Source organism: Pristiophorus japonicus, chromosome 8 (genome assembly GCF_044704955.1).
Source record: "Pristiophorus japonicus isolate sPriJap1 chromosome 8, sPriJap1.hap1, whole genome shotgun sequence".
Classification (NCBI taxonomy): Eukaryota; Metazoa; Chordata; class Chondrichthyes; family Pristiophoridae; genus Pristiophorus; species Pristiophorus japonicus.
Window position 1 is genome coordinate 242,381,781 of NC_091984.1, and position 22,901 is coordinate 242,404,681.

At 51.5% G+C, this 22,901-nt stretch overlaps 1 protein-coding gene across 1 annotated transcript in view; it reads left to right on the forward strand.

Moving 5' to 3' along the window:
* Nucleotides 1-624: 624 nt before the first annotated feature.
* Nucleotides 625-22,901, forward strand: part of LOC139269271 (scavenger receptor class B member 1-like) — a 110,002-nt gene continuing 87,725 nt past the window's right edge. Inside the window, exons 1-3 of the mRNA XM_070888358.1 lie at nucleotides 625-698; nucleotides 6,718-6,835; nucleotides 9,072-9,232. Of these exons, the coding sequence (XP_070744459.1) occupies nucleotides 625-698; nucleotides 6,718-6,835; nucleotides 9,072-9,232 (353 nt within the window). The remainder of the gene's footprint in view (nucleotides 699-6,717; nucleotides 6,836-9,071; nucleotides 9,233-22,901) is intronic.

Here is a 22,901-nt window from a genome sequence, read left to right on the forward strand (position 1 = left end):
CAGGCCTTTCTTGATATCACGTGCATTAAATCGGGTTGGCTGAAGACTGGCTTCTGTGATGGTGGGAACCTCAGGAGGAGGCCGATATGGATCATCCACTTGGCACTTCTGGCTAAAGATGGTTGTAAACGCTTCAGCCTTGTCTTTTGCACTCACGTGCTGGGCTCCGCCATCATTGAGGATGGGGATATTCATGGAGCCTCCTCCTCCCGTTAGTTATTTAATGGTCCACCACCATTCACAACTGGATGTGGCAGGACTGCAGAGCTTTGATCTGATCCGTTAATTGTGGGATCACTTAGCCCTGTCTATAGCGTGCTGCTTCCGTTGTTTAGCATGCATGTAGTCCGGTGTTGCAGCTTCCCCAGGTTGGCACCTCATTTTTAGGTACACCTGGTGCTGCTCCTGACATGCTCCTCTACATTCCTCATACCAGAGTTGGTCCCCAGGCTGGATGGTAATGGTAGAGTGAGGGATACGCCGGGCTGTGAGGTTACAGATTGTGGTGAGATACAGTTCTGCTGCTGCTGATGGCCCACAGCGCCTCACAGGTGCCCGGTTTTAAGCTGCTAGATCTGTTCTGAATCTATCCCATTTGGCACGGTGGTAGTGCCACACAACACGATGAAGGGTGTTTTCACAATGACTGTGGTGGGCACTGCTACCAATGCTGTCATGGACAGATGCATCTGTGACAGGTAGATTGGTGAGGACGAGGTCAATTCGGTTTTTCTCTCGTGTTGGTTCTCTCACCACCTGCTGCAGGCCCAGTCTGGCAGATATTTCCTTCAGGACTCGGCCAGCTCGGTCAGTAGTGGTGCTACCGAGCCGCTCTTGATGATGGACATTGAAGTCCCCCACCCAGAGTACATTCTGCCAGAGTATATGTTGCTAGAATCATAGAATTTTACAGCACAGAAAGAGGCCGGTTGGCCCATCATGTCTGTGTCAGCTCTCTGAAAGAGCGATCACTCAGTCCCATTCTCTGTCCTTACCCTACACAAGTACATGTTTTCTTTTCCAAATATTTATTCACTTCCCTTTTAAAAACGGACTTGCATTCTGCTCCCCTATTTTTCTGATCAGACGTGAGACGGCCATTTCCGTGTCACAACCACCCCATTTCCGCAGTGGGACCAAACTTGCGCACACCTGGAATTGGGAGTGAGCGTGCAGCATGCCCCTCACCAGTTTCCAGGTCAGAGGTCCAACAGGAATCAGACGGGAGCCTCATTAATATTTGCTCATTGGAGTCAAATGGTGGATTGACTCCCACAGCTAGCTGGACTACACTTCCTCCCACCCCGCTTCCTGTAAGGACTCTATTCCATTCTCCCAGTTTTTCCGTCTCTGTCGCATCTGTGCTGACAACGCCACTTTCCACACCAGTGCTTCCGATATGCCTTCCTTTTTCCTCAACCGAGGATTCCCTCTACCATGGTTAACATGGCCCTGACCACGTCTGTTCCATTTCCTGCATTTCTGCTCTCACCCTATTCCCTCCATCCCAGAGCCAGGATAAAGTTCCCCTTGTTCTCACCTTCCAACCCCCATGGTCCACATTCAGTGGATCATCCACCATTGCACACAGAATGTGGAAGTCCATGCCCAGGCAGGACACTGATACAAGGTCCGATACTTACTCCAGGGAGGAGCGTATTAAGGCTGGTGGAGAAATGGCAAGGAATGAAAATCCAAAAGATCTAAACTGCGACGGATAACAAAATGTTAGAACAGGCCTGGGGGCTTCTGTTCCTATTTCACAATCAATGTCCAAGTCTTCCGTGTGTGAGGCTGAGTCAACATTGTGTATAAGGCAGAGAAATTAACCTTAGTACTGTCAGGATTTTTCATAGCTTCTTTATCTGAACACCACATAAATTACCCTCCAATGACATGAGGTTTAATGTCTGTGTAAAGTTTAATGATTCTTATCATTGTGATTACTATAAATTTTATTACAGATCAAATTTTGTACATGATCCAGGTCGAGTTAATCGATTGAGAAAGGGTAACTGTGTGGGGCGATGTTAAACCTAGCGATGGGAATAGACTCGCCATCCTGTTCCCACTGACCATGTGACCAGCCACGCCTCTAGCCAAGCTGTTCCAGTACAGCTACAACACTGGCATCTATCCCAGGAGAGGCGAGGGCCCAGGGGCAGCACGGGCCAGCCCACACTACGATATGTGAGCGCGCTTGGTCTGTGCAGCAGAGCTGGTCTCCAATTAGTCTTGCTTAATCCTTGCCACTGGACCAAGACCTCGCTCTGTCAAGCCCGTGTGGTGGCTGGTGTGAAACGGTCACCCCACGTTAAAAAAATCCACGCACAGGCATCTTCCACCCTTCAGGATGTAGTTCGGGATCTGGAATATTAGGTCCTTCATTGAAACACCTGTGAACTCATCCCTTTTTGGCGTGGAAGCAAGTCATCCTCACTTCGAGGGACCGCCTATGATGATGATGATATCCGACAATGTGGAAAACTGCCCAGGTATGTCCTGTCCACTAAAGGCAGGACAAATCCAATCCGGCCAATTACTGCCCCTTCATTCTACTCTCAATCATCAGCAAAGCGATGGAAGGTGTCGTTGACAGTGCTATCAAGCGGCACTTACTCACCAATACCCTGCTCACCGATGCTCAGTTTGGGTTTCGCCCGGACCACTGGGCTCCAGACCTCATTACAGCCTCGGTCCAAATATGGACAGAAGAGCTGAATTCCAGAGGTGAGGTGAGAGTGACTGCCCTCGACATCAAGGCAGCATTTGACCGAGTGTGGCATCAAGGAGCCCGAGTAAAACTGAATTCACTGGGAATCAGGGGAAAACTCTCCACTGGCTGGAGTCATACCCAGCACATAGGAAGATATTTGTGGTGGTTGTAGGTCAATCATCTCAGCCCCAGGACATCGCTGCAGGAGTTCCTCAGGGCAGTGTCCTCGGTCCAACCATCTTCAGCTGCTTCATCAATGACCTTCCCTCCATGATAAGGTCAGAAGTGGGGATGTTCGCTGATGATGCACAGTGTTCAGTTCCATTTACCTTTCCCCCATCTACAAGGCACAAGTCAGGAGTGTGATGGAACACTCTCCACTTGCCTGGATGAGTGCAGCTCCAACAACACTCAAGAAGCTCGACTCCATCCAGGACAAAGCAACCCACTTGATTGGCCCCCCATCCACCACCTTCATCATTCACTCCCTCCACCACCAGCGCACCGTGGCTGCAGTGTGTCCCATCTACAAGATGCACTGCAGCAACTCGCCAATGCTTCTTAAGAATGTAAGAATTAGGAAGAGGAGTAGAACATATGGTCCCTCAATCTGCTCTGCAATTCATTAAGATCACAGCTAATCTTCGACCTTGACTCCACTTTCCCACCCGATCTCCACAGCCCTTGATTTCCCATAGAGTCTAAGGGCCGAAATTGACGCTTTCCTTAAGGCCTGTTACCACCGGAAATATTAGGCCACACTGCGGAGCACGATGGCCGCCATCTTGTCGTGTCAAGGCTGCCATTATCAAATACAAAACTGGTTGGCAGACAGGAAGCAGAGAGTCGGGATAAACGGGTCCTTTTCAGAATGGCTGGCAGTGACTAGTGGAGTGCCGCAGGGCTCAATGCTGGGACCCCAGCTATTTACAATATACATTAATGATTTAGATGAAGGAATTGAGTGTAATATCTCCAAGTTTGCAGATGACACTAAACTGAGTGGTGGTGTGATCTGTGAGGAGGATGCTAAGAGGCTGCATGGTGACTTGGACAGGTTAGGTGAGTGGGCAAATGCATGGCAGATGCAGTATAATGTGGATAAATGTGAGGTTATCCACTTTGGTGGCAAAAACATGAAGGCAGAATATTATCTGAATGGCAGCAGATTAGGAAAAAGGGAGGTGCAACGAGACCTGGGTGTCATGGTACATCAGTCATTGAAGGTTGGCATGCAGGTACAGCAGGCGGTGAAGAAGGCAAATGGTATGTTGGCCTTCATAGCGAGGGGATTTGAGTATAGGAGCAGGGAAGTCTTACTGCAGTTGTACAGGGCCTTGGTGAGGCCTCAACTGGAATATTGTGTTCAGTTTTGGTCTCCTAATCTGAGGAAGGACATTCTTGCTATTGAGGGAGTGCAGCGAAGGTTCACCAGACTGATTGCCGGGATGGCAGGATTGACATATGAGGAGAGGCTAGATTGACTGGGCCTGTATTCACTGGAGTTTAGAAAGTTTAGAAGGATGAGAGGGGATCTCATAGAAACATATAAGATTCTGACGGGACGGGACAGATTAGATGCAGGAAGAATGTTCCCGATGTTGGGAGAAGTCCAGAACCAGGGGCCACAGTCTAAGGATAAGGAATAGGCCTTTAAGGACTGAGATGAGGAGAAACTTCTTCACTCAGAGAGTGGTTAACCTGTGGAATTCCCTGCCGCAGAGAGTTGTTGAGGCCAGTTCATTGGATATATTGAAGAGGGAGTTAGATATGGCCCTTACGGCTAAAGGGATCAAGGGGTGTGGAGAGAAAGCAGGAAAGGGGTACTGAGGGAATGTTCAGCCATGATTTTATTGAATGGTGGTGCAGGCTCGAAGGGCCGAATGGCCTACTCCTGCACCTATTTTCTATGTTTCTATTCCGCTCCTGCGGTATTCCGGCAGTGACCGCTCCCCCGCCCCCCCCCCACCGCTGCTACCGATCCGTCCTGAGTGCGTCATCACCACCGATGTCCCCCCCCAACACCCCCCCACCCCCCAACGGCGAAGATCCGCCAAGAAAACCTTCTTCCCACCGGGTGGTGCCAAAAGCTGCTTTTTCCCAACGATCCAGGGAGGCTGTGGCCTTCTGCAATGGCGGTGCGGCGCACGTTAAAGGGGAGGACCCACTGCCGCTGCCGCCATGTTTTTTTTGTCAGCCGACTGCCACGTCGGGTCATCAATTATGCCCTGGGTTTGGCCGGGCCGCCAACAGGCAGCCTGGAACCCCCTCTTGGGTGGCAGGCCACTGGCCCGGCTGAAACCCTCCCTGGTGGCCCGTGTCCGTGGTGGGCAATTTCGGCCCCCAAAAGTTTTCCATCTCAGTTGTGAATATATTCAACGATTCAGCATCCACAGCCCTGGGGTCGAGAATTGCAAAGATTCACCACCCTCTGAGTGAAGAAGTTTCTCCTCATCTCAGTCCTAAATGGCCGACCCCTTATCCTGAGACTGTGGCCCCTGGTTCTAGACTCTCCAGCCCGGGGGGGGGGGAGAAACATCCTCCCTGCATCTACCCCGTCAGTCCCCCTCAGAATTTTAAATTTTTCAATGAGATCATCTCCTCTACCCGCGACCTCCATCATCTGGAAGGACAAGGGCAGCAGGTCCATGGAAACACCACCACCTCCACGTTCCCCTCCAAGTTACACACCATCCTGACTTGGAAATATATCAGCCGTTCCTTTATTGTCGCTGGGTAAAAACCTGGAACTCCCTCCCTAATAGCACTGTGAGAGCACCTTCACCACACGGACTGCAGCGGTTCAGGAAGGCAGCTCACCACCACCTTCTCAAGGGGCAATTCGGGATGGGCAATAAATGCTGGCCTTGCCAGCGAAGCCCACATCCCAGGAACGAACGATAAGGTAGCTGGACAGGTAGATGAGGTGGATACTTTCCTTTATTAGCCGAGGCATAAAATATAAGAGCACGAAGGTTATGTTTGAACTGTATAAAACACTGGTTAGGCCACAGCTGGAGTACTGCGTGCAGTTCTGGTCACCACATTACAGGAATGATGTGATTGCACTGGAGACAGTACAGAGGAGATTTATGAGGGTGTTGCCAGGCCTGGAGGGGAGACTTAATTGAGGTGTATAAAATTATGAGGCGCCTAGATAGAGTGGATAGGAAGGACTTGTTTCCCTTAGCAAAGGGGTCAGCAGCTAGGGAGCATAGATTTAAAGTAATTGGTAGGAGGTTTAGAGGGGAGTTGATGAAAATTATTTTCACCCAGAGGGTGTTGGGGATCTGGAACTCACTGCCTGAAAGGGTGGTAGAGGCAGAAACCCTCACCGCATTTAAAAAATACCTGGATGTGCACTTGAAGTGTCGTAACCTACAGGGCTACTGACCAAGAGCTGGAAAGTGGGATTGGGCAGGATAGCTCTTTTTCGCCCAGCACAGATACGATGGGCTGAATGGCCTCCTTCTGTGCCTTAAATTTCTATGATTCTGTGAATAACAGAAGAACTCTGATCTTGTGCAGAGCAGCAGCAGTGCTGAGGAGCAGCTCCATGGGAAAGCCATTAGCTCCATAGGGGAGCCATTAGCTCCATGGGGGAGCCATTAGCTCCATGGGAGAGCCAGATGCTCCATGGGAGAGCCATTAGCTCCATGGGAGAGCCAAATGCTGTCCTCTCACGCCTGCTCCCCACGCAGCCCCTGAACCAAAGCCCGTGTTGGTGCGGGACTGCCAGCTGGACATGGCCCCTCTACGTCCTGAGATCACCCATCACACTCTGAGGAGACCCCAAAGGGTGTTCAGCATTCTTCCATCTCCCGAGCTGTAGCCCCTGGGGAAGCACGTTGTCGGATGCAGAAGACAGGCACTAGGGCCTTGCACAAGAGTGATTTTGAGTTCTCTGTGTTCGATGATGAAGATGGATCTTGGTCCAGCATCCTTTCTCTCCAGGATTTCTGTTTGATTTCAATATTGTAATGTTCTTCATCCTGTGACAGCAACAGCTGCCAGGTGGGACGGTTTCAGGACGATCAGATGGTGGGCGAGGGGACCTTTGCTACGATGCTTCGAAGGATGGCACGTCCATTGGGTGGGGCGATCCAGCTCATCCTCTCAGTAACTTAGGATATATTCAAGAGGGAGTTAGATATGGCCCTTACAGCTAAAGGGATCAAGGGTTATGGAGAGAAAGCGGGAAAGGGGTACTGAGGGAATGATCAGCCATGATCTTATTGAATGGTGGTGCAGGCTCGAAGGGCCGAATGGCCGACTCCTGCACCTATTTTCTATGTTTCTATGTTTTTGCCTCAATTATCTGGCAGCTGGTGGGACCGGGGGCGCTTGCTCCCTGCACCTCCTCCACCTCCTCCTCCCCTCTTCCTCCTCCTCTCCCTCTTCCTCCTCCTCCTCCAACTTCTCCTCCTCCTCCCCTTCATCCTCTTCCTCCACCTCCTCCTCCCCTCTTCTTCCTCCTTCTCCCCTCTTCCTCCACTTCCTCCCCTTCATCCTCCCCCTCTTCCTCCTCTTCCACCTCCTCCTCCTCCTTCCTCCCCTTCCTCCTCCTCCTCTTCCTCCTCCCCTTCCTCCACCTCCTCCCCTCCTCTTCCTCCTCCTCCTCTTCCACCTCCTCCTCCTCCTCTTCATCAATATTAGTAAAAAAATAGTACCAGACAAATTAATGGACTGATAAATCCCCTGGGCCAGATGGCCTACATCCTAGGGTTTTGAAAGAGGCAGCTATAGAGATAGTGGATGTGTTGGTTATCATCTTCCAAAACTCCATAGATTCTAGAACGGTTCCTGTGGATTGGAAAGTAGCAAATGTAACCCCGCTATTTAAGAAAGGAGGGAGAGAGAAAACGGGGAACTACAGAGCAGTTAGCCTGACATCAGTCGTGGGGAAAATGCTAGAATCTCTTATTAAGGAAGTGGTAACAGGGCACTTAGAAAATAATAATAGGAATGGACAGAGTCAACACGGATTTATGAAAGGGAAATCGTGTTTGATAAATCTGTTAGAGGTTTTTGAGGTTGTAATTAGCAGAATAGGTAAAGAGGCTTATTTGTATTTTCAGAAGGCATTCGATAAGGTGCCACACAAGAGGTTATTGAACAAAATTAGGGCCCATGGGATTGGGGGTAATAGATTAGCATGGATTGAGGATTGGTTAATGGACAGGAAACAGAGTAGGAATAAACGGGTCCTTTTGGGATTGGCAGGCTGTAACTAGTGGGGTACTGCAGGGATCAGTGCTGGGGATCAATGATTTGGATGAGGGGACCGAGTGTAATATATCCAAGTTTGCTGACGCTACAAAGCTCGGTGGGAAAGTAAGTTGTGAGGAGGATGCAGAGAGGCTTCAAGGCGATATAGACAGGCTGAGTGAGTGGGCAAGAACATGGCAAATGGAATATAATGTGGAGAAATGTGAAGTTATCCACTTTGGTAGGAAAAATAGAAAAGCAGAGTATTTTTAAATGGTGAGAGATTGGGAAATGTTCATGTTCAGAGGGACCTGGGTGTCCTTGTACACCAATCACTGAAAGTTAACATACAGCTACAGCAAGCAATTCGGAAAGCAAATGGTGTGTTGGCCTTTATTACAGGAGGATGTGAGTATAAGAGTAAAGAGATCTTACTGCAATTATACAGGGCCCTGGTGAGACCACACCTGGAGTATTGTGCACAGTTTAGGTCTCCTTACCTAAGGGAGGATATATTCGCCATAGAGGAAGTGCAACAAAGGTTCACCAGACTGATTCCTGGGATGGTGGGATTGTCCTAAGAGGAGAGATTGAGTAGACTAGGCCGATATTCTCTAGAGTTTAGAAGATTGAGAGGGGATCTCATTGAAACATATAAAATTCTTACAGGGCTTGACAGGGTAGATGCAGGGAGGGTGTTTCCCCCGGACTGGGGAGTCTAGAACCAGGGATCACAGTCTCAGGATAAGGGGTCGGCCATTTAGGACTGAGATGAGGAGAAACTTCTTCACTCGGAGGGTGGTGAATCTTTGGAATTCTCTGCCCCAGAGGGCTGTGGAGGCTCAGTCGTTGAGTATATTCAAGACACAGATCGAAAGATTTTTGGATATTAAGGGAATTAGGGGATACGGGGTTAGTGCAGGAAAATGGAGTTGAGGTCAAAGATCAGCCTTGTTGAATGGTGGAGCAGGCTTGAGGGGCCGAATGGCCGACTCCTGCTCCTATTTCTTATCTTTTTATGTTATTCCTCCTCCTTTTCTTCCTCTTCCTCTTCTCTTCCTCCTCCTTTTCCTCCTTTTCCTCTTTCTCCACATCCTGGTTCCATCTTGTAATTTCTAAATTAATCTGTGTTTGTTTTTGTATCTAGAATGTTCAGATTAACCCCAGCAATGGGTTTGCTTACTCAGTGTGGCGGGACGTGCCTATTCCATTCTACCTTTCCATCTATTTCTTTAATATCATGAATCCAGAGGCAATTCTCCTTGGAGACAAACCTGTGGTTGCCCAGCGAGGACCGTATGTTTACAGGTACCTGCTGTTGTACAGCAAATAATCCCGTTATTACAAAACTAAATGTTAATGTCCCAGGAATTGTTGATGTTTGTATTCATTGCTACAGGATTTGGGAGCAGGGAAAGCAAACACAAAATACAATAAGTTATTGAGCATAATATGGACCGATACAAAGGAGTGTGTGCTTCTGGGGTGTAAACTGGAGTGTAACCTGTTAATCTGGAGTTTACTCTGGTGTATGAGCTGGTGTATGAACTGGGGTGTGAGCTGGGGTGTGAGCTGGGGTATGAGCTGGGGTATGAGCTGGTGTGTGAGCTGGGGTGTGAGCTGGTGTATGAGCTGGTGTATGAGCTGGTGTATGAGCTGGGGTGTGAGCTGGGGTGTGAGCTGGGGTATGAGCTGGTGTATGAGCTGGTGTATGAGCTGGGGTATGAGCTGGGGTATGAGCTGGGATGTGAGCTGGGGTGTGAGCTGGGGTGTGAGCTGGGGTATGAGCTGGTGTATGAGCTCATGTATGAGCTGGGGTGTGAGCTGGGGTATGAGCTGGTGTATGAGCTGGTGTATGAGCTGGGGTATGAGCTGGTGTATGAGCTGGTGTATGAGCTGGTGTATGAGCTGGTGTATGAGCTGGGGTATCAGCTGGTGTATGAGCTGGTGTATGAGCTGGTGTATGAGCTGGTGTATGAACTGGGGTATCAGCTGGTGTATGAGCTGGTGTATGAGCTGGGGTATGAGCTGGTGTATGAGCTGGTGTATGAGCTGGGGTGTGAGCTGGGGTATGAGCTGGGGTGTGAGCTGGGGTATGAGCTGGGGTGTGAGCTGGGGTATGACAGGTTAGGTGAGTGGGCAAATGCATGGCAGATGCAGTATAATGTGGATAAATGTGAGGTTATCCACTTTGGGGGCAAAAACATGAAGTCAGTATATTATCTGAATGGTGGCAGATTAGGAAAAGGGGAGGTGCAACAAGACCTGGGTGTCATGGTACATCAGTCATTAAAAGTTGGCATACAGGTACAGCAGGCGGTGAAGAAGGCAAATGGTATGTTGGCTTTCATAGCTCGGGGATTTGAGTATAGGAGCAGGGAGGTCTTACTGCAGTTGTACAGGGCCTTGGTGAGGCCTCACCTGGAATATTGTGTACAGTTTTGGTCTCCTAATCTGAGGAAGGACGTTCTTGCTATTGAGGGAGTGCAGCGAAGGTTCACCAGACTAATTCCCGGGATGGCAGGACTGTCATATGAGGAGAGACTGGATCGACTGGGCCTGTACTCACTGGAGTTTAGAAGGTGAGAGTCTCATAGAAACATATAAGATACTGACGGGACGGGACAGGTTAGATGCAGGAAGAATGTTTCCGATGTTGGGGGAAGTCCAGAACCAGGGGCCACAGTCTGAGGATAAGGGGTAGGTCTTTAAGGACTGAGATGAGGAGAAACTTCTTCACTCAGAGAGTTGTTAACCTGTGGAATTCCCTGCCGCAGAGAGTTGTTGAGGCCAGTTCACTGGATATATTGAAGAGGGAGTTAGATATGGCCCTTACGGCTAAAGGGATCAAGGGGTGTGGAGAGAAAGCAGGAAAGGGGTACTGAGGGAATGTTCAGCCATGATTTTATTGAATGGTGGTGCAGGCTCGAAGGGCCGAATGGCCTACTCCTGCACCTATTTTCTATGTTTCTATTCCGCTCCTGCGGTATTCCGGCTGTGACCGCTCCCCCGCCCCCCCGCCCCCCCCCCACCGCTGCTACCGATCCGTCCTGAGTGCGTCATCACCACCGATGTCCCCCCCCAACACCCCCCCACCCCCCAACGGCGAAGATCCGCCAAGAAAACCTTCTTCCCACCGGGTGGTGCCAAAAGCTGCTTTTTCCCAACGATCCAGGGAGGCTGTGGCCTTCTGCAATGGCGGTGCGGCGCACGTTAAAGGGGAGGACCCACTGCCGCTGCCGCCATGTTTTTTTTGTCAGCCGACTGCCACGTCGGGTCATCAATTATGCCCCGGGTTTGGCCGGGCCGCCAACAGGCAGCCTGGAACCCCCTCTTGGGTGGCAGGCCACTGGCCCGGCTGAAACCCTCCCTGGTGGCCCGTGTCCGTGGTGGGCAATTTCGGCCCCCAAAAGTTTTCCATCTCAGTTGTGAATATATTCAACGATTCAGCATCCACAGCCCTGGGGTCGAGAATTGCAAAGATTCACCACCCTCTGAGTGAAGAAGTTTCTCCTCATCTCAGTCCTAAATGGCTGACCCCTTATCCTGAGACTGCGACCCTGGGTTCTAGACTCTCCAGCCCGGGGGGGGGGGGGGAGAAACATCCTCCCTGCATCTACCCCGTCAGTCCCCCTCAGAATTTTAAATTTTTCAATGAGATCATCTCCTATACCCGCGACCTCCATCATCTGGAAGGACAAGGGCAGCAGGTCCATGGGAACACCACCACCTCCACGTTCCCCTCCAAGTTACACACCATCCTGACTTGGAAATATATCGGCCGTTCCTTTATTGTCGCTGGGTAAAAACCTGGAACTCCCTCCCTAATAGCACTGTGAGAGCACCTTCACCACACGGACTGCAGCGGTTCAAGAAGGCAGCTCACCACCACCGATATCCTGCTCACCGATATCTTGCTCACTGATACCCTGCTCACCGAATTCTGCTCACCGAATCCTGCTCACCGATACCCTGCTCACTGATACCCTGCTCACCGAAAACCTGCTCACAGATATCCTGCTCCCCGATATCCTACTCACCCCTGCTCACTGATATCCTGCTCACCAATATCCTGCTCACCAATATCCTGCTCACCAATATCCTGCTCACCGATATCCTGCTCACCGATATCCTGCTCACCAAAACTTGCTCACTGATATCCTGCTCACCGATATCCTGCTCACCGATATCCTGCTCACCCCTGCTCACTGATATCTTGCTCCCAATACCCTGCTCACCGATATCCTGCTCTCCAATATCCTGCTCACCGATATCATGCTCACCGATGACCTTCTCACCGCTGACCTGCTCACCGATATCCTGCTCACCCCTGCTCACCGATAACCTGCTCACTGATATCCTGTTCACTGATATTCTGCTCAGCCCTGCTCACCGATAACCTGCTCCCTGATATCCTGTTCACTGATATTCTGCTCAGCCCTGCTCACCGATAACCAGCTCATCACTGTTCACCGATAACCAGCTCACTGATATCCTGCTCAACGATAGCCTGCTCACCGATACCCTGTTCACCAATACCCTGCCCACCGATATCCTGCTCACCGATACCCTGCTCATCGATGCCCTGCTCATCGAAACCCTGCTCACCGATATCCTGTTCACCAGTACCCTGCTCACCAATATCCTGCTCACCGATATCATTCTCACCGCTGACCTGCTCACCGATATCCTGCTCACCAATACCCTGCTCACCCCTGCTCACCGATAACCTGCTCACCGATATCCTGCTGATCGATATCCTGCTCACTCCTGCTCACCGATATCCTGCTCACCGATATCCTGCTCACCGATATCCTTCTCACCGATATCCTGCTCACCGATACCCTGCTCACTGATACCCTGCTCACCGATACTCTGCTCAACGCTATCCTGCTCACCGATAACCAGCTCACCGATACCCTGCTCACCGATACTCTGCTCACCGATACCCTGCTCACCGATATCCTGCTCCCCGATATCCTGCTCACCCCTGCTCACTGATATCTTGCTCACAGATATCCTGCTCACCGATATCCTGACCCCCAATATCCTGCTCACCGATATCATGTTCACCGATGACCTTCTCACCGCTGACCTGCTCACCGATATCCTGCTCACCAATAACTTGCTCAATGATAACCTGCTCATCGATATCCTGCTCACTGATATCCTGCTCAACGATAGCCTGCTCACCCCTGCTCACCGAAATCCTGCTCACTGATATCCTGCTCACCGATACCTGCTCACCGATATCCTGCTCACCGATACCCTGCTCACCGATACGCTGCTCACCGATAACCTGCTCACCGATATCCTGCTCACCGATACCCTGCTCACCGATATCCTGTTCACCGATATCCAGCTCACCAATATCCTGCTCACCAATATCCTGCTCACCGAAAACCTCCTCACCGATACCCTGCTCACTGAAACCCTGCTCACAGATATCCTGCTCACCGATATTCTGCTCACCGATATCCTGCTCACTGATATCCTGCTCACCGATATCTTGCTCACTGATACACTGCACACCGAAGCCCTGCTCACCGATATCCTGCTCACCCATATACTGCTCACCGAATCCTGCTCACCGATATCCTGCTCACCCCTGCTCACTGAAATCCTGCTCACCGATATCCTGCTCACCGATATCCTGATCCCCAATATCCTGCTCACCGATATCATGCTCAACGATGACCTTCTCACTGCTGACCTGCTCACCGCTATCCTGCTCACCAATACCCTGCTCACCCCTGCTCACCGATAACCTGCTCACTGATATCCTGTTCACTGATATCCTGCTCAGCCCTGCTCACCGATAACCAGCTCATCACTGCTCCCCGATAACCAGCTCACTGATATCCTGCTCACCGATAACCAGCTCACTGATATCTTGTTCACCGATAACCAGCTCACCGATATCCTGCTCACCGATACCCTGCTCACCGATATCATGCTCACCGCTGACCTGCTCACCAATACCATGCTCACTCCTGCTCACCGATAACCTGCTCACTGATATCCTGTTCACTGATATCGTGCTCACCCCTGCTCACCGATAACCAGCTCACTGATATCCTGCTCACCAATAACCAGCTCACTGATAGCCTGCTCACCGATAACCAGCTCACCGATACCCTGTTCACCGATACCCTGCCCACCGATCTCCTGCTCACCGATACCCTGCTCACCGATGCCCTGCTCACCGAAACCCTGCTCACCGATATCCTGCTCCCCGATATCCTGCTCACCCCTGCTCACTGATATCCTGCTCACCGATATCCTGCTCACCATTATCCTGCTCACCAATATCCTGCTCACCAATATCATGCTCACCGCTGACCTGCTCACCAATACCATGCTCACCACTGCTCACCGATAACCTGCTCACTGATATCCTGTTCACTGATATCGTGCTCACCCCTGCTCACTGATAACCAGCTCACTGATATCCTGCTCACCGATATCATGCTCCCCAATATCTTGCTCACCGATATCATGTTCACCGATGACGTTCTCACCGCTGACCTGCTCACCGATATCCTGCTCACCAATAACCTGCTCACTGATAACCTGCTCATCGATATCCTGCTCACTGATATCCTGCTCAACGATAGCCTGCTCACCCCTGCTCACCGATATCCTGCTCACTGATACCCTGCTCACCGATATCCTGCTCACCGATATCCTGCTCACCGATATCCTGCTCACCGATAACGTGCTCACTGATACCCTGCTCAGCGAAAACCTTCTCACCAAACTCCTGCTCACCGATATCCTGCTCACCGAATCGTGCTCACCGATACCCTGCTCACCGATACCCTGCTCACCGAACCCCTGCTCATATATATAATACTCCCCGATATCCTGCTCACCGATATCGTGCTCATCAATATCCTGCTCATCGATATCATGCTCACCGATGACCTGCTCACCGCTGACCTGCTCACTGATATCCTGTTCACTGATATCCTGCTCAGCCCTGCTCACCGATAATCAGATCACCCCTGCTCACCGATAACCAGCTCACTGATATCCTGCTCACCGATAACCAGCTCACCGATACTCTGTTCACCGATATCCTGCTCACCGATATCCTGCTCACCGCTATTCTGCTCACCCCTCCTCACCGATATCCTGCTCACCGATATCCTGCTCACCACTGCTCACCGATATCCTGCTCACCAATATCCTGCTCACCGATATCCTGCTCACCACTGCTCACCGATATCCTGCTCACCGATACCCTGCTCACCGATACACTGCTTACCGATATCCTGCTCACCAATATCCTGCTCATCGATACCCTGCTCACCGATACGCTGCTCACCGATAACCTGCTCACCGATATCCTGCTCACCGATACCCTGCTCACCGATATCCTGTTCACCGATATCCAGCTCACCAATATCCTGCTCACCAATATCCTGCTCACCGAAAACCTCCTCACCGATACCCTGCTCACTGAAACCCTGCTCACAGATATCCTGCTCACCGATATTCTGCTCACCGATATCCTGCTCACTGATATCCTGCTCACCGATATCTTGCTCACTGATACACTGCTCACCGAAGCCCTGCTCAGCGATATCCTGCTCACCCATATACTGCTCACCGAATCCTGCTCACCGATATCCTGCTCACCCCTGCTCACTGAAATCCTGCTCACCGATATCCTGCTCACCGATATCCTGATCCCCAATATCCTGCTCACCGATATCATGCTCAACGATGACCTTCTCACTGCTGACCTGCTCACCGCTATCCTGCTCACCAATACCCTGCTCACCCCTGCTCACCGATAACCTGCTCACTGATATCCTGTTCACTGATATCCTGCTCAGCCCTGCTCACCGATAACCAGCTCATCACTGCTCCCCGATAACCAGCTCACTGATATCCTGCTCACCGATAACCAGCTCACTGATATCTTGCTCACCGATAACCAGCTCACCGATATCCTGTTCACCGATATCCAGCTCACCAATATCCTGCTCACCAATATCCTGCTCACCGAAAACCTCCTCACCGATACCCTGCTCACTGAAACCCTGCTCACAGATATCCTGCTCACCGATATTCTGCTCACCGATATCCTGCTCACTGATATCCTGCTCACCGATATCTTGCTCACTGATACACTGCTCACCGAAGCCCTGCTCAGCGATATCCTGCTCACCCATATACTGCTCACCGAATCCTGCTCACCGATATCCTGCTCACCCCTGCTCACTGAAATCCTGCTCACCGATATCCTGCTCACCGATATCCTGATCCCCAATATCCTGCTCACCGATATCATGCTCAACGATGACCCTCTCACTGCTGACCTGCTCACCGCTATCCTGTTCACCAATACCCTGCTCACCCCTGCTCACCGATAACCTGCTCACTGATATCCTGTTCACTGATATCCTGCTCAGCCCTGCTCACCGATAACCAGCTCATCACTGCTCCCCGATAACCAGCTCACTGATATCCTGCTCACCGATAACCAGCTCACCGATACCCTGTTCACCGATACCCTGCCCACCGATCTCCTGCTCACCGATACCCTGCTCACCGATGCCCTGCTCACCGAAACCCTGCTCACCGATATCCTGCTCCCCGATATCCTGCTCACCCCTGCTCACTGATATCCTGCTCACCGATATCCTGCTCACCATTATCCTGCTCACCAATATCCTGCTCACCAATATCATGCTCACCGCTGACCTGCTCACCAATACCATGCTCACCACTGCTCACCGATAACCTGCTCACTGATATCCTGTTCACTGATATCGTGCTCACCCCTGCTCACCGATAACCAGCTCACTGATATCCTGCTCACCGATATCATGCTCCCCAATATCTTGCTCACCGATATCATGTTCACCGATGACCTTCTCACCGCTGACCTGCTCACTGATATCCTGCTCACCAATAACCTGCTCACTGATAACCTGCTCATCGATATCCTGCTCACTGATATCCTGCTCAACGATAGCCTGCTCACCCCTGCTCACCGATATCCTGCTCACTGATACCCTGCTCACCGATATCCTGCTCACCGATATCCTGCTCACCGATATCCTGCTCACCGATAACATGCTCACCGATACCCTGGTCACCGATATCCTGCTCACCGATATCCTGCTCACCGCTATTCTGCTCACCCCTCCTCACCGATATCCTGCTCACCGATATCCTGCTCACCACTGCTCACCGATATCCTGCTCACCGATACCCTGCTCACCGATATCCTGTTCACCTATATCCTGCTCATCGATACCCTGCTCACCGATGACCTTCTCACCGCTGACCTGCTCACCGAAATCCTGCTCACCAATACCCTGCTCACTGATAACCTGCTCATCGATATCCTGCTCACTGATATCCTGCTCAACGATAGCCTGCTCACCCCTGCTCACCGATATCCTGCTCACTGATACCCTGCTCACCGATATCCTGCTCCCCGATATCCTACTCACCCCTGCTCACTGATATCCTGCTCACCAATATCCTGCTCACCAATATCCTGCTCACCGATATCCTGCTCACCGATATCCTGCTCACCAAAACTTGCTCACTGATATCCTGCTCACCGATATCCTGCTCACCGATATCCTGCTCACCAATATCCTGCTCCCCGATATCCTGCTCACCCCTGCTCACTGATATCCTGCTCACCGATATCCTACTCACTGATATCCTGCTCACCGATACCCTGCTCACCGATACCCTGCTCACCAAAACTTGCTCACTGATATCCTGCTCACCGATATCCTGCTCACCGATATCATACTCACCACTGCTCACCGATACCCTGCTCACCCCTGCTCACCGATACCCTTCTCACCGATACCCTGCTCACCAACATCCTGCTCATCAATATCCTGCTCACCCCTGCTCACCGATACCCTGCTCACCGATACCCTGCTCAGCGATATCCTGCTCACCGATATCTTGCTCACCGATATTCTGCTCACTGATACTCTGCTCACCGATAGCCTGCTCACCGATATGCTGCTCGCCGATATCCTGCTCACCGATATCCTACTCACCGATATCCTGCTCACCGATATCTTGCTCACCGATATCTTGCTCACTGATACCCTGCTCACCGAATCCTGCTCACCGAATCCTGCTCACCGATACCCTGCTCACTGATATCCTGCTCACCGAAAACCTGCTCACAGATATCCTGCTCCCCGATATCCTACTCACCCCTGCTCACTGATATCCTGCTCACCGATATCCTGCTCACCAATATCCTGCTCACCGATATCCTGCTCACCGATATCCTGCTCACCAATATCCTGCTCCCCGATATCCTGCTCACCCCTGCTCACTGATATCCTGCTCACCGATATCCTACTCACTGATATCCTGCTCACCGATACCTTGCTCACCGATACCCTGCTCACCAAAACTTGCTCACTGATATCCTGCTCACCGATATCCTGCTCACCGATATCCTACTCACCACTGCTCACCGATACCCTGCTCACCCCTGCTCACCGATACCCTGCTCACCGATACCGTGCTCACCGACATCCTGCTCACCAATATCCTGCTCACCCCTGCTCACCGATACCCTGCTCACCGATACCCTGCTCAGTGATATCCTGCTCACCGATAGCCTGCTCACCGATATCCTGCTCACCGACAATGTGCTCACTGATACCCTGCTCACCGAACCCCTGCTCATAGATATAATACTCCCCGATATCCTGCTCACCGATATCCTGCTCACCCCTGCTCACTGATATCTTGCTCCCGATCCCCTGCTCACCGATATCCTGCTCTCCAATATCCTGCTCACCGATATCATGCTCACCGATGACCTTCTCACCGCTGACCTGCTCACCGATATCCTGCTCACCAATACCCTGCTCACCCCTGCTCACCGATAACCTGCTCACTGATATCCTGTTCACTGATATCCTGCTCAGCCCTGCTCACCGATAACCTGCTCCCTGATATCCTGTTCACTGATATTCTGCTCAGCCCTGCTCACCGATAACCAGCTCATCACTGCTCACCGATAACCAGCTCACTGATATCCTGCTCAACGATAGCCTGCTCACCCCTGCTCACCGATATCCTGCTCACTGATACCCTGCTCACCGATATCCTGCTCACCGATATCCTGCTCACCGATATCCTGCTCACCGATAACGTGCTCACTGATACCCTGCTCAGCGAAAACCTTCTCACCAAACTCCTGCTCACCGATATCCTGCTCACCGAATCGTGCTCACCGATACCCTGCTCACCGATACCCTGCTCACCGAACCCCTGCTCATATATATAATACTCCCCGATATCCTGCTCACCGCTGACCTGCTCACAGATATCCTGCTCACCGATACCCTGCTCACCCCTGCTCACCGATAACCTGCTCACTGATATCCTGTTCACTGATATCCTGCTCAGCCCTGCACACCGATAATCAGATCACCCCTGCTCACCGATAACCAGCTCACCGATACTCTGTTCACCGATACCATGCCCACCGATATCATGCTCACCGATACCCTGGTCACCGATATCCTGCTCACCGATATCCTGCTCACCAATATCATGCTCACTGCTGACCTGCTCACCAATACCATGCTCACCACTGCTCACCGATAACCTGCTCACTGATATCCTGTTCACTGATATCGTGCTCACCCCTGCTCACCGATACCCTGCTCACCGATACCCTGCTCAGCGATATCCTGCTCACCGATATCTTGCTCACCGATATTCTGCTCACTGATACTCTGCTCACCGATAGCCTGCTCACCGATATGCTGCTCGCCGATATCCTGCTCACCGATATCCTACTCACCGATATCCTGCTCACCGATATCTTGCTCACCGATATCTTGCTCACTGATACCCTGCTCACCGAATCCTGCTCACCGAATCCTGCTCACCGATACCCTGCTCACTGATACCCTGCTCACCGAAAACCTGCTCAAAGATATCCTGCTCCCCGATATCCTACTCACCCCTGCTCACTGATATCCTGCTCACCGATATCCTGCTCACCAATATCCTGCTCACCGATATCCTGCTCACCGATATCCTGCTCACCAATATCCTGCTCCCCGATATCCTGCTCACCCCTGCTCACTGATATCCTGCTCACCGATATCCTACTCACTGATATCCTGCTCACCGATATCTTTCTCACCGATACCCTGCTCACCAAAACTTGCTCACTGATATCCTGCTCACCGATATCCTGCTCACCGATATCCTACTCACCACTGCTCACCGATACCCTGCTCACCCCTGCTCACCGATACCCTGCTCACCGATACCCTGCTCACCGACATCCTGCTCACCAATATCCTGCTCACCCCTGCTCACCGATACCCTGCTCACCGATACCCTGCTCAGTGATATCCTGCTCACCGAAAACCTGCTCACAGATATCCTGCTCCCCGATATCCTACTCACCCCTGCTCACTGATATCCTGCTCACCGATATCCTGCTCACCGATATCCTACTCACTGATATCCTGCTCACCGATACCTTGCTCACCGATACCCTGCTCACCAAAACTTGCTCACTGATATCCTGCTCACCGATATCTTGCTCACCGATATCCTACTCACCACTGCTCACCGATACCCTGCTCACCCCTGCTCATCGATATCCTGCTCACTGATATCCTGCTCAACGATAGCCTGCTCACCCCTGCTCACCGATATCCTGCTCACTGATACCCTGCTCACCGATATCCTGCTCACCGATATCCTGCTCACCGATAACGTGCTCACTGATACCCTGCTCAGCGTAAGCCTTCTCACCAAACTCCTGCTCACCGATATCCTGCTCACCGAATCGTGCTCACCGATACCCTGCTCACCGATACCCTGCTCACCGAACCCCTGCTCATATATATAATACTCCCCGATATCCTGCTCACCGATATCGTGCTCATCAATATCCTGCTCACCGATATCATGCTCACCGATGACCTGCTCACCGCTGACCTGCTCACAGATATCCTGCTCACCAATACCCTGCTCACCCCTGCTCACCGATAACCTGCTCACTGATATCCTGTTCACTGATATCCTGCTCAGCCCTGCTCACCGATAATCAGATCACCCCTGCTCACCGATAACCAGCTCACTGATATCCTGCTCACCGATAACCAGCTCACCGATACTCTGTTCACCGATATCCTGCTCACCGATATCCTGCTCACCGCTATTCTGCTCACCCCTCCTCACCGATATCCTGCTCACCGATATCCTGCTCACCACTGCTCACCGATATCCTGCTCACCAATATCCTGCTCACCGATACCTGCTCACCGATATCCTGCTCATCGATACCCTGCTCACCAATACGCTGCTCACCGATATCCTGCTCACCGATATCCTGCTCACCGATACCCTGCTCACCACTATCCTGCTCATCGATACCCTGCTCACCGATGACCTTCTCACCGCTGACCTGCTCAGCGATATCCTGCTCACCAATACCCTGCTCACTGATAACCTGCTCATCGATATCCTGCTCACCGATGACCTTCTCACCGCTGACCTGCTCACCGATATCCTGCTCACTGATACCCTGCTCACTGATAACCTGCTCATCGATATCCTGCTCACTGACATCCTGCTCAACGATAGCCTGCTCACCCCTGCTCACCGATATCCTGCTCACTGATACCCTGCTCACCGATATCCTGCTCACCGATATCCTGCTCACCGATAACGTGCTCACTGATACCCTGCTCAGCGAAAACCTTCTCACCAAACTCCTGCTGACCGATATCCTGCTCACCGAATCGTGCTCACCGATACCCTGCTCACCGATACCCTGCTCACCGAACCCCTGCTCATATATATAATACTCCCCGATATCCTGCTCACCGATATCCTGCTCATCAATATCCTGCTCACCGATATCATGCTCACCGATAACCTGCTCACCGCTGACCTGCTCACAGATATCCTGCTCACCAATACCCTGCTCACCCCTGCTCACCGATAACCTGCTCACTGATATCCTGTTCACTGATATCCTGCTCAGCCCTGCTCACCGATAATCAGATCACCCCTGCTCACCGATAACCAGCTCACTGATATCCTGCTCACCGATAACCAGCTCACCGATACTCTGTTCACCGATACCATGCCCACTGATATCATGCTCACCGATACCCTGGTCACCGATATCCTGCTCACCGATATCCTGCTCACCGCTATTCTGCTCACCCCTCCTCACCGATATCCTGCTCACCGATATCCTGCTCACCACTGCTCACCGATATCCTGCTCACCGATACCCTGCTCACCGATACACTGCTTACCGATATCCTGCTCACCAATATCCTGCTCACCGATACCTGCTCACCGATATCCTGCTCATCGATACCCTGCTCACCGATACGCTGCTCACCGATAACCTGCTCACCGATATCCTGCTCACCGATACCCTGCTCACCGATATCCTGTTCACCGATATCCAGCTCACCAATATCCTGCTCACCAATATCCTGCTCACCGAAAACCTCCTCACCGATACCCTGCTCACTGAAACCCTGCTCACAGATATCCTGCTCACCGATATTCTGCTCACCGATGTCCTGCTCACCACTGCTCACCGATACCCTGCTCACCCCTGCTCATCGATATCCTGCTCACTGATATCCTGCTCAACGATAGCCTGCTCACCCCTGCTCACCGATATCCTGCTCACCGATATCCTGCTCACCGATATCCTGCTCACCGATAACGTGCTCACTGATACCCTGCTCAGCGTAAACCTTCTCACCAAACTCCTGCTCACCGATATCCTGCTCACCGAATCGTGCTCACCGATACCGTGCTCACCGATACCCTGCTCACCGAACCCCTGCTCATATATATAATACTCCCCGATATCCTGCTCACCGATATCGTGCTCATCAATATCCTGCTCACCGATATCATGCTCACCGATGACCTGCTCACCGCTGACCTGCTCACAGATATCCTG